Source organism: Sturnira hondurensis, unplaced genomic scaffold (genome assembly GCF_014824575.4).
Source record: "Sturnira hondurensis isolate 20B ecotype Veracruz unplaced genomic scaffold, ASM1482457v3 Scaffold0001304, whole genome shotgun sequence".
Lineage (NCBI taxonomy): Eukaryota > Metazoa > Chordata > Mammalia > Chiroptera > Phyllostomidae > Sturnira > Sturnira hondurensis.
Genome location: NW_028073935.1, coordinates 5650374 through 5662457, shown reverse-complemented (window position 1 = coordinate 5662457; position 12084 = coordinate 5650374). Strand labels below are relative to the sequence as shown.

The 12084-nt window shown below is 44.4% G+C and overlaps 1 protein-coding gene across 2 annotated transcripts in view; it reads left to right on the top strand.

The window, feature by feature from the left end:
• The window catches only part of DUSP22 (dual specificity phosphatase 22), an 85126-nt gene that overhangs the window by 64000 nt on the left and 9042 nt on the right, over positions 1-12084 (top strand). Inside the window, exon 8 of one of the 2 annotated variants that reach the window (XM_037070450.1) lies at positions 833-1348. The exons of the other annotated variant lie outside the window; for it this stretch is intronic. Within the exon in view, the coding sequence (XP_036926345.1) occupies positions 833-879 (47 nt within the window). The 3' untranslated portion in view covers positions 880-1348. Of the gene's footprint in view, positions 1-832; positions 1349-12084 lie in introns of those variants that run through there. 2 annotated transcript variants of the gene reach the window in all.

Below are 12084 nucleotides of genomic sequence, written 5' to 3'. Positions count from 1 at the left end.
GAAAGAGCATTTATTAGGCATCATAGCAGTTTGCATTGAAAAATACATTATAAAATGCCTGAGCACTTATTAGGCAATTTTGTGTATGCTGTGGATGTGATATTTGATCTTAGCTACCTCATTAAATGTTTTTTGAAAAGATGTTTTTCATTATTCCAATCAACTTGGCCTCATAGTTGAAAATATTCAGTTATGATTACTTTTGAAGCCAAAGGAGAAAGCATCAGTGTTGTTGAGCTATTTAAAGTTTCTGATTTGGCCTCCAATAATGCTTTCTAGTGGATAAAATTCCACATTCAGGCTGAGGCCAGCAGGCCAAAGAGCAGCCGCAGTTTGCAGTTTGGGTCAGCAGGCACCCTGGTGCTCCGTGAGCTGTTCTGTGAGCTGCAGGCCTTTATACCCACACGGATGCTTTAAGCAGGCAGAGCCACAGAATGAAAAAATATCCTTGCCTCTCTCTAAAACATGTTGCAGTCTATTACTCTGATCCCACCCCAGAAAGAGCCCCTGAATAAGAGCAGTTGTCCCATGCATTTTAGAGTGTGTGTCACAGAGGAGCTGTTGGGGACCAGGAGAATGAAGTTACCTGACTCCACACACTCCTGTGGAACAGGAAACATAGCCACCAAATTATTCATATGCCAATGGAACAACTTGCCTGTAGTTTTTTTTTCCATTAAACCAAAAAGAAATGTAAATATGTCAATTGGAAAAGTATTTAGGATATCAGCTTGAATGCTTAAGTGTCTGTACACTCAAGAACGTTTAATTATACTCCTGCAGATCTTGAAATGTTTTAATATTTGTTGCCAGTAATGTTCTTTCTCCACAGCCACACCTGGAATTCTGAAGTTCTGGGCCTTTCTCAGAAGATTGTAATGCACCTGAAGTTTCTGAAGTACTGCAAAGCCACAGAGTTTAGTCTGGTACTGCCAAAAAGAAAAGCAACCTAGAGTTTATTTTTAAGTATCCAGAAGTTATTTGTAAACTTGGTTTTTTTAAATTTTAACTGAATACATGTGTGATCATATTACATGTTGAGAACTAAGGATACTCTTTAGCAAGAGAATGTATTTTACCTTAATTTCACTGCTGCGGCTATTTCTTTAACCTTGATTTTGATGCCTGTAAAGAGCAGCCTCAGCGCCTGCTGCAGTGTTTGTATTACCATTAGTAACCTGACTGCTTCTCATGACAGTGGTTGTGCTGTGTAAACCTGTTCGTGTTCTTTGATTTCCCAGCTGAGGTTATCTCTCAGTGTGTTTTGCCATGGTTTGTGTTTTCTGTGGTGGCATTTACCAACAACTACACATTTTTTTGTTAATAAAAGGCAACTTAGCCACATTTATCCCTGTGCCATGCATTCTTGGTTAACTGAGGCTTGAAAATCACCTGCATTTCTGTCTGTGAAGGTCATGAAGCAGGTTTGGGTGGGAGCCTGCTGCCGTAGCAGTAATGCTGTTTTCCCCCAGGAGCTATTGCAGCAGACACTGGGAAACTGAATTAATGTCTCCGTGAGAAAAGAATTGACCCTCACTTTGAGCAGAGAGAAATGCAGATCTTGGAGCTGTGTGTTTGTGTACAGCATGGGAACTAAATGTCTGCACCCCTGGAACGACTGTGCTTTCCACGGGGAAGCAGCCCGGGCACTCTGTGAGCATTTACTGTGTGTTGTTGAATGCAGGTATTCTGATTCTATGCTCAGCTTTTCATTAGAAAAAACAGACTAGGTCAAAGAGTAATTCAAGTGGACTTTTTAAATTTTCCTTGTCTAAATCTAGGGTGTGGGGGAGGTTAAGGGGGAGGAATTTAACTTTTTACTTCAAGGGTATGTTTCTCTTGAACTGAAGGCAGGTATACGTGGGTCCTTTGACTGTAGGTGGCAGGCTTTCCATGTGTTCTAAGTGTCTGTTTCTAATGCCTGGAAGACCCTGGCAAGTGGCTGGGAGAGAGCCGGGAGCTGTGTTGGCGGACTCTGGCAGCAGCCCCTGGTGGGTGTGAGACAATATGTCACTGATCAGCTTGGGGCATTAAGATGTTTATTGACTCAGCAGGCCAGCCTAGGTATAGCAGGTACCTCTGAGTACTCCCATGTCCCAAACTGAGAGGCCCAAGATGTTTCTGTTAATATAGTGTTGGCCATGCTTAGATGTTGGAGGCAGAGAGGCCCCTTCTCTGTCCATGACTAGACTAGGTTTTTGGCTCACATTTAAGAGGTGGAACAGTGAAGTCCTGTTGCCCTGGGGCCTTGGCTTCTCCAATGATGTGGTCATGGCCTGGGGAAGTTTTCTTAGACTATTTCTTTCTGTGACATGTCTGCACACAGATCCTTTCTCGCCTGAAACTCAGAATCCTGGCTGCAGTGGAGGAGACTTAACTGGGCCACCTGCACTTACCTCACTGCATTCACTGTGTGTTCATCACGCCAGGTGCCGTGGGGCTTCTACATTGAGCATAGGCACATCCTGATTCTAAGACTTGGTGGGGTTGGCAGTTAGGAATATTGGCCATTACAGAGCAGGTCCTAGTGACTAGATAGGCACTCCTGGTGCTATGTGCAGGAAAGGGAATAGAGGAACACCATTTCAGTTCTGGGGTGAGGGAGGTGGTGTTCAGGAAACCATCCCAGAAAAAATGATACCTAATGTGAGACCTGAAGTCTGTGTGCTGGAATTCACTGGGCCCGGTGGGAGGAAGGGGGGTCCAAGCAGAAGTCTGGTGACACAAGAAAGCCAGGTATGACTGAACCTATAGCACGTGGCCAGCCATGGCAAGTGGTGCTGACAAAGCTGCCGGAGACATGAACAAGGGCCTGGTCAGCCAGGCTATTGTTATCACAGCCTTTTATCATTTGCTCACTACTTGCTGTACAGGAACTGGTTTACTTCTCACACCAGCCCATGGAGCTAACCAAGCTCCTGCAGGGCTCATTCCCAAATTTGGAGTCTTGTAAGCAGTGTGAATGTCTTTCTGCAGTTAGGGGGATAAGGAGCAAGTGGGCGCTGAATGTACCAGGCAAGCAGGTGCTGTGATTGATGTGTGGGTGCAGAATGGGGTGTTCACAGTAGGGGGCAGTCAGGAGGCAGCTTTTACAGCCATCCAGCTGGTAGAAGATGGCACCCTGAACAGGGCCTTGGTGTAGAGATGAAGAGGAGTCAAGGAGGCAAATGGACTACCTGAGGGAGGTTGGGGAGAGAAGGAAAGGGCTTGGGGCCAGACCAAAGGTGGAAGAGGTTTGGCAGCCTTTCCACTCTCGGGAACCTTGCTTCCAATGAGCCACTTCCTTACCTGGTTCATGCATCTCTCTGCACTGTGATTGTGGTGGGAAGGCTCTGTGATGTCAAAGTTAGATCCACGGGGACTGCTAGACCACTCGGAGGGCTCATCCCTGGGTGTGACCCAGCTGTGAGTTCAAATTGTCCATACACCCAAAACAGACTCCTAGGAACCAGACTTGTGACAAATTAGTGTAGAAGTCAAATGTCCAATTTCTTAATTTATTGTGAAAGATAGGACATTAGCTTTATGAAGACTAATTTTATCCCCTAGGCAGGCCATCTGTCATTATCAAGGTTTTTAGAAATCAACACATTGTACACCTCAAATTTACATGTTGTATGTCAATTATATCCGAATAAATCTAAAATCAAAGGAGTAAAATATCTTTTGAAGCATAAAATAAAGATTTGGGGGAGGCCTAATCAGTTATGAGATGTTGTCCTGTGAGGGTGGGCATGGGACTGAGAGCCTGGGCCTTGGGTGTGTCCTGACGGGGCACGTCCCCTGGTCACTGTGCTGTTGCCACAGCACCTCTCCCATCCTCCAGTCTCTCTTTAGGCTGAGCAGGGATCCTGCTTGCTTCGTGACACTGCCCTTCCTGGGTGCGAGGCAGACCACCCTGTTTACGTCCTCTCTCTACCCAGGGTGATTCTTTGATTTAAGTCTCATTTTTCAGAGTACCTTAATTAACTTTGAGTGTCCTCACATGTCCTCAACAGCACTTTTGCTTTTCCATGAGGATGGCTTCCCACTGGTGGCCTCTTTAATTTCTTGGATTCTGGTGCTTTTTAGATTCTATCTCCACAGGGAACCCCACTTTCAGCTTCTGGAGCTATTTCATGTGACTCACACATAGAGATAACCTACAAAGTTGAGTGGTCAGTGTGCCTGTGTGTGTGTGCATACACACAGCTGTGTTTTACTGTTTGTACATTTTAGTTTTAGAAATTCTTAACCTTGAAGGGAATCACGGGTACAACATCAAGAGGCGTGTTGAACTCCAGTACCTGGGCACCCAGGGGAACCTCAGAGCTGGTGCTACACAACCAGTGTTGGTCATGAAGGCTGCTCTGCAAACCAGCTTCTAATCACAAAAATAGGGAACACACACTCAAAAGCCCTGTGATCCCACACTAGATGACTCCTCCCATCCTGACTCTGAGTTATTAATAATTTTATTAAGAATGTGCTTTCAACATGCTTATATTTATATATGTACTTAACAAGAAATCACCAAGGCTTCAGAGGGAAGTTCCTCTTCCTTTTCCTTTTTATTGCCCAGAGAAAGGCAGAAACTGAGAAGAAGAAAAACTGCCTTTGACTTGTTGCTGGAGGCTTGAGCACGTCCATCTCTTCTCTCCCAGGCCTGAGACTCATCGGGACTGTCACATGCTTGGAATCGTGCAACACACCAGCCATTTTTCATCACGCAGAGAGGTCTTGACACTTGGCTTTTATTTTCCTATTCACACTAAAGATTTTGAGACCTGTGACTATAATAACTGGACACAATTAATGTAGTTAGTATCAAAATTAGTGATTTATTTTGCAGTTTAGGTTTAACCACCTTACTAAGCATCTGACTAAAGGTTGCAAATGCTATGTCTGTGTCTCTTTCCATCAGGAGCTAAGAATTACCAGTACATATTTGAATGTCTGCAAGTTTTGGCTTATTTTGGCTGTAGATCTGTGTGCAAACGGTTGATCATAGAGTTAGTAGTTCCCGAAGCTACTAGTTCAGTTAATTAGAGTCATTGTCAAATGAGCTATTTTAACAGGTGACTGAAAGTATTTGGCTTCTCAATAGTCCAATTGAATGTGGAATTGACTTTAGTAGGTTTAATAGAAAAGACTTTGGGATGGGATCCCTTGAGCAAAGCCCTATTTAAGAAAACTAGCTAAGAGTAGGGGGAGGGATTGATTTTTTACAATTAACAGTTTCTTCTAGGGATGATGTAGTTTGAGATGCTTTTGGAAACAGTGCTGATCTCATTTGCCCATTTGCCCAACTTGACCCAAGGACACCATGTCAGCTTACCATGGTCTTCCCACTTAGCTGCTTAGTTCTCCAAAACACACATTAGTAACAAGTGACATGTATGAATGGAACATTGCCATCAACATGGCGTTTGCCCCTCTTTTCCCTGAATGTTCCCTTGTTGCTGATTGCCTTCTCTCTGGCCTCATGCACCCACCCCCAGAAGTGGCCAGACTAGCACAAACAGGAACTGTACTTTCTGGTAAGCAGGTTTGCCTTTTGTTGGTCAGCTCTGGGTTTCCCCAAGGCACTGATGGGGAGCCTTTTTGGAAAATAAAAAAAAGGCCCCTACATGTGCACTAGAGAAATGTCACCTTCTGCTTTGCAAAGGGTGTGCCTACCACGGTGAGAGGCCCAAGTGCTACAGCGCTTCCTCAGAATGGGAGTCCCTAGAGAGGCTTGTCATGTGCCAGAGGTCAGATGTTCCAATTCTGCTTGGTTTGTGTTAAGCCACACAGATACGGTGACAGAGGGAAAGGCAGGGTGTGAGAGGAGAGCATTGCTTGACTCTGCAGCAACTTTCAGGACTCTCCAAAAAATAAGGTGCCTCCCAACTCCAAGCGGCAGGGGTTACCTGAAACTCACTTCATGCCTGATATTCACTGGCTCACAGCAGAGGGACCCATTCTCTGCTTTGTCAGAGCCACTTCCTGCCACCCTCCACCTGCTAGGAGTACAAAGGTGTGTGTGGGCCCTGATGGAGCAGGTTGAGGGAAAAGGCTCATGCTTGGCAAACGAGAGGCTGAGGTGTTGAACCAGTGACCAGGCAGGCCTGGCTAAGGTGCAGATTTGATTCCGGTTCTCTGGAATGCCTTGGGGAAGTACCAGAGGAGGCAACCCACACACGTGGGGAACTTCTTCTCCAGGCCGGCGTGAAACTCCCTAGAAGGGGTAAGCAGTGCCGGATGGCACCCTGTTTAGTGGCCCAGTGGTGCAGCCAGAGGCAGTCTCCCTGACAGTCTCCCTGGGTGGCAGTTCCTGTGTCTAGGAAGGCCCCTTCTAATCCCAAAGACCTTTCATGTAGATAATGAAACAACCTTGTGACCGCCAGCTGTCATTGAGCGCTTGTGTGACAGGAACTGGCATTGAGACTTTCTTGAAATCATGACCTTGTGATGATCTTGTGTGATAAGTTTTAATATTACCCCCATTTTTCATATTATAGAGAACTTGAGCATTACTCAGTCTCAGGGCTAGAAAGTGGCTACACGAGGGTTGGAATCTAGGTGGTGAGACTCAGATGTGCCTGTAAATTAACACTCCTTTTAAAATGCCAGCACCACTGGGAAGGCTAAAGTAATGAAATGCTAACAATCGTGGATATTCCTGTCAAAGTTATTTTCTAAAGATCGGTTTGCATTACACGAGAGACCCCATGTGGAGACTAAGGTGGAAGAGAGGTAGTGGCACAAATGAAAGTCAGTTCTTTCTTTCTTCCACCAGAGCCTGCCCATGTGTGTACACTCTGGCTGCCATACATACCGGCGACTGGGCATTTTCTATTTAGCCTGGAGAAGCGGAGTCCTGGGATGTCCTGGGCCCCAGGAGGCCCTTTGCAGGAATCCAGAGTATCCTGTTCGTGTCGAGTGAGGGCATCAGGGCCTAGAACCCCAAGCAGATAGTGTCCTGCCCTTGATGTGCCATTGCTGTTCTGATTGAGGAACGCCGATGTCTGGTGAGGTTTGTGTAAAACGCTCAGGGATTTTCTGTTATTGAACTCAAATAATTCAAATAGAGACATTCATCAAGGACAGAGGCAAGGGAAGTAAGAGTTCTCTTGAAGCAACTGTTCTCTTGAAGCAACCAGAGACCAGCAGTACCTCCTTCCAACCTTTGGGGCTAAGGTACAGGGCTGGGAGATGGCATCTCTAGAACACAGTAAGAGCCAGAATATGTAAGGGTGAATCTTTGAGAAGTATTGGAGAGGCCAAGAGGGAGCAAACTACAAGTGACCCATCCCAGATACTCCGGTCCTGTCTTCCCTACCCAAATGGAAAACTGGCAAGCAGGGGAGCCCGCAGGATGTGGCCCGTGGGGGACAGCAAGGGAATTGCTTACAACAGGCAGCCCTGGCCCTCAGCCATGGGTGTGGCAGACTCAGTGATAGGATGGAGGAAGTGCCACCAGCTTCCAAGTATCTGAGTGTCAACAAGCTGATACTGAAAATTGGTCTGAGTTGGGACCCTGGGTCTTAATGTATTGCCCAGAAGTGTGCTATCTGAAGCTTGGCCATTGAGTCACTGCTTTCCTGTTTAGAAAGCACTCTTGAAGCATCCCTGCCTGCCAGTGAACCCCCACTGATCTGTGCTTACCCGTGCCCTGTTTGGAGAAATGACACCCTCCAGAGGAAGGCCATCAGGATCTAGTGGCATCCAAGCATCTGCTAAGCACTGTGCCCTCATGACAAGACCTTCAGTTTTGACAAGCAGGCAAAGATAGTGTCCAATGCTTCAGTCGTTCCCCAGTGCCCACAGCTGACCATGAAAGCCACTCATGAGACCCTTCCCAGGGAACAGCTTGCTTAAGAGAAAGGGAAGAAGAAAAAGGGAAGAGAAAGGGAAAATTGGGCAGGGCAGCCCTGTCCTCAAAGACTTTTTAATTGAGCTGGGGAGAGAAGGCCTCTCTCCAACATCTGTGCTCAGAATATTCCTAAATATTCTGATCATAGACGCTTGCTTGATGGAGAATATCCTGGCTGAAGATGGAGATCTTGAGATAATTGGCAAGGGCATTCTGGACAGAGGGTGACATGCAAGGGTATAGATGGGAGTGAATGCAGTGGACTTGGAAGCTGCCCTTGGCCCTGCATGAAGGCAGGTGACTGAGAAGCTAGAGGTTGCAAAGTAGAAGGTACTGGATTATAAGGACTGAGGGATGTCCTTAGCCTATAAACTGTGAGCAGCCATGGTCAAGGTCAAGCCATAGCCAAGGTCCTGTGAGGACCTTGGATTTGATTTGGGCCCATGCAGGAGGGACTGAGGGCCAGAAGGAAGAGCAGTTTGGAGGTAGGAGGAGCAGGTGTCATAGCCTGACTGGATGCCCTGTGGAGTCTCTCTAAGGGCAAATCTACCAAGTGAGGTGACTGACATAGTTAGATAGTTGCTACCTTAAAGTAGTGACAAGTAGTGCTGGTTAGTAGAGTTAGGGGTACAAAGGGTTATTGGCAGGTAGCACCTACAACAGGAGTGAGGGGAGGCTGAGGGTCAACAAGCCCCAAAGCAGCACCACCTTCTGTCAGCCTTAGGAGCCCAGAGGAGTGGCTTGGGATGGACGCTCTGCATCTTTAAGGCCAGGACTCAGTCAGGGGCCCTCACCAGGTTCCACAGGATAGAGCAGCTGGCTGCTCTCTTGAATACCTGATGCTGACTTGAGATCTTGAAGAGATACTTCTCCACAAAGTCTTATATGGTAGGACTTCCCAAAACACTTGACCCAAACTGCAGGGCTCCACCATATGCCTTTCAGTGTGGTTTGGTCACTGGGTGTCTCTGCAACTTGATGCCCTCCCTCACCCTCCCCCTCCCCCTGGAAGCATGAAACAGCACCAGGAATTAGGGAGTTCTTTCTATCTGTTCCTTCTCAGCAGCCACTGAGATTGGAGCAGAACCCTCCACTCCCAGTACAGGAGATGTAGGACCTTTATAAGAACAAATTTTAATAAATAACTAAAAGTTGGTCTATTTTTTTTATTAGGACCAATAGCCAGCAATCCTAAAAAGCCAGTCATAAAATACACCTCCCTGTAAAAATTATTTTGTTGATCTAAGTTCAAAGTCTAAACAATGGCTGAGTCTACATAGAGTTTTAATGATAAACTTCAAATGTTTCTGTCATGTCTCCTTTAACTAACAATGTATTCTATACAGAACTGAATGTGAAGAACTCCCAGCTAACAGGCAGGATGGCACATAGGGAATTAAATATCCTCCCCCCCCCCGCCCCCCCCCCGGCCCAGGAAATTCAGAATGATGTGGAATCTGAGTTCCGTGGGGGCAGTTTTATCTCTGATTCCTGTAATGTTACATTTTGACACTTGCAGAGTAAATCTGAAGTAACATGGGTATTTCAATCTGGTGTTCTATATGGCCCCTGATATGTTTTCTTGCCTTTAAAATGTTTTGACAGAAGGGATACTTGAAAGCCACTGAAACTGGTCCCAAAGAAATATAGACTTGCTATTTGTGGAATCTGATGTGAAGTGGGATTTTTATAAATTTCTCCTAATTTCATCCTTTTGTTTCACACTTTTCCTAACTCTTTGTGTATCTGTTGCTTAATATGAAAGAAATTTTTCAAAATTCAAATAAAGTAGAAGTCATCTATATTAGTGATGAATGAAGAAAGATTGACAAATCTGACATTAAGAGAAATTTAGTTTTGACAAAATCACAAATTTACAGAAGTTCAAGGTCAGAAACAAGTGGTAATTATTCATTAATATGATAGACCAACATGCAGGTATATGCTTTTCCTCATTTTCTCAAAATACTCATTATTTTGACATGTTCATTTCCTTTTTCTGTTTTTAAGTCAATCAATTTAAATTGTTGGTGACTCCACATAGGCACTCAGCAATGGACCAGCCCCCTGGCCCGCTGAGCCCACATGTCCATCTGTTCCAGAGGATCAGCTGCCTTTGAGTGCGGAGGAAAGGCCTGCTCTGGGGTCCTCCGTAAACTGCTTCTGCAGCCCCAACCAGAGCCCAGCCACACTTTTCTGGCTTTATCGACCTTCTGTGGCTTAGATTTTTTAACTATTATATATTCGTTATGATATCATTGACCTTATTCTTGTCACCTTTTACTTAAATCCATGCACTTACTATCTGATAGCTTTGTTGTACTTCCTGGATTTCTTCATTCACTGCCTTTCTCATAATTTATGCTCATTTCTCAGAAGAGTTTGATGCTGATTGTTTGCTGTGAAACTAGCTCTGGACAAAGTTCACCATACCAGTTAAAACAGTTGCTTAAAGCAACTTTTCTTTTAGAGGTATACAACTCCTGGTGCTGAAATCACTCTCCAGAAAAGACATGAGCTAATACTGAATAACCTGTGCAGTGGGCCCTAAGCCTACGTGTTGACAGCCAAGTCTCCCACGCATACTCTTATTTCAGATGTGAAGTGCCTTTGGTGTACTGCCCTGCAAAACAATATCCAGTATATACATCTGCTTTATTTCACATCTTTTCTTCAGGTTTCTTGGGAGACAGTCCAAACTTTCTAGATTTTCTATCCATCAGCTTCTTTCTGAGATTATGAAAATTTGTTCCCCTACCAAATAAAAGAAATTTACAATGGAATTAAGAAAATGGCTTTTACTTGGTCAACTCTATGATGTTTTATCAAGTGTTTTCCACTAATAGAGCACTGTCACATACTTATTAATTTCCCCAACCAACCTGTGGAATCATGAGCACCCCCATGCAGCTGCAGAACCAAATCTAGAACTCAGGTCTGACTCTTACTCCAGCACTCTTTGCCCCGCACTGTGTTGGAACCAATGAAAAATGAGCTCTTCGTGTGAGCAACCTGCCAAAATAATTTAGAAACAGAGGTTGGGCAACTTCATCTTGATGTAGTTTGTTCTCAATGGATTAATTTATGAATTAATAAAGTTGAGATAAATAGAAGAGGCCACCATTACTACACCATGAGAGCAACGTTTTCACCTGATATATTTGTTTAGGAAATTTGCTTTCCTTGAAGACTTTGAATCAGAAATCGTTTTTGTGGCACATAGACTTGAATTGGTTTTGTCTGGGATCCACTGAAGAAGTCTGGTCAGGCCAGTGAGTGGCATCTAGATTTTGAGGGGCGGCAGGTGGAGATGGGTCTTGTCGGGGAGAGACAAAGCTAGAAGAGCTAAGAGAAACCAAGCTAGAAGGACCAAGACAGAGGTGCAGAAAGAAACAAGAGGTAAGGCAGAAACTGCACAGGAGAGGGAAAAGGGGAGATGGTCCAAGAACTCAGCAAATAGGGATGAGGGGATTTGATGGGCATAAGGATAGGTGGTACAGAAATGAGTTCATAAATGGTAGCAGTGCCCATGTGCTTCTGGGGATCTGTAGTTGGACAGGTTCAATGCTGAGTTATGGAGTTTAAGAAACACAGTTCTGGATCAATGACAGCTGTTCAGTCCTATACAAAATTTATCAGGTATAAGTTAATATACTTTTAATACCACAGAGTTAATCTTCTCCTGCCCAGAGGTAAGAATTGCTTTGCCCTGAAACTTAAAAAAACTACAACAACAACAAAACTCTCAAATCTATGGAAAAGAATTAAGTTTTTCAAAAGAAAAATTGGAGGAGTAGGACAAGAAGCAATGGCGGCAACTGAAGACTATTATGACAACCATTCCAAAGAGAGAATGTGTGAATATTTTTAAAGGGATAAGATAAAAATATTTGTGACTTTCAGAGCTAGAATAAACCTTGTCAAGATGTTGAATCAGTGCTGTCCTCCACGTTGGTTTCTGTAAGTTTAAAACTCAGTGATTAGAAAGCATGAAACCATAATGTTCTTTAGAAATAAAGGACACCTTAGTATTTTGGAAAATAGCCTAACATGCACCACTTAGGCAGCAAGGACTTATTTTGTCTCAGCCATATGCTTCTCAACCTGCTCATGTAGCTTAGGAGCTGTCAATAAGTGAAAACTTTTCAAAGTTACTTCTTAAACTTATATTTATTTATTTATTTTGCCAAAAAGAAGTAGGCAATGTTTAAGGTAAAAAAAAAAAAAAGAAAAAAACCTTTTGATTT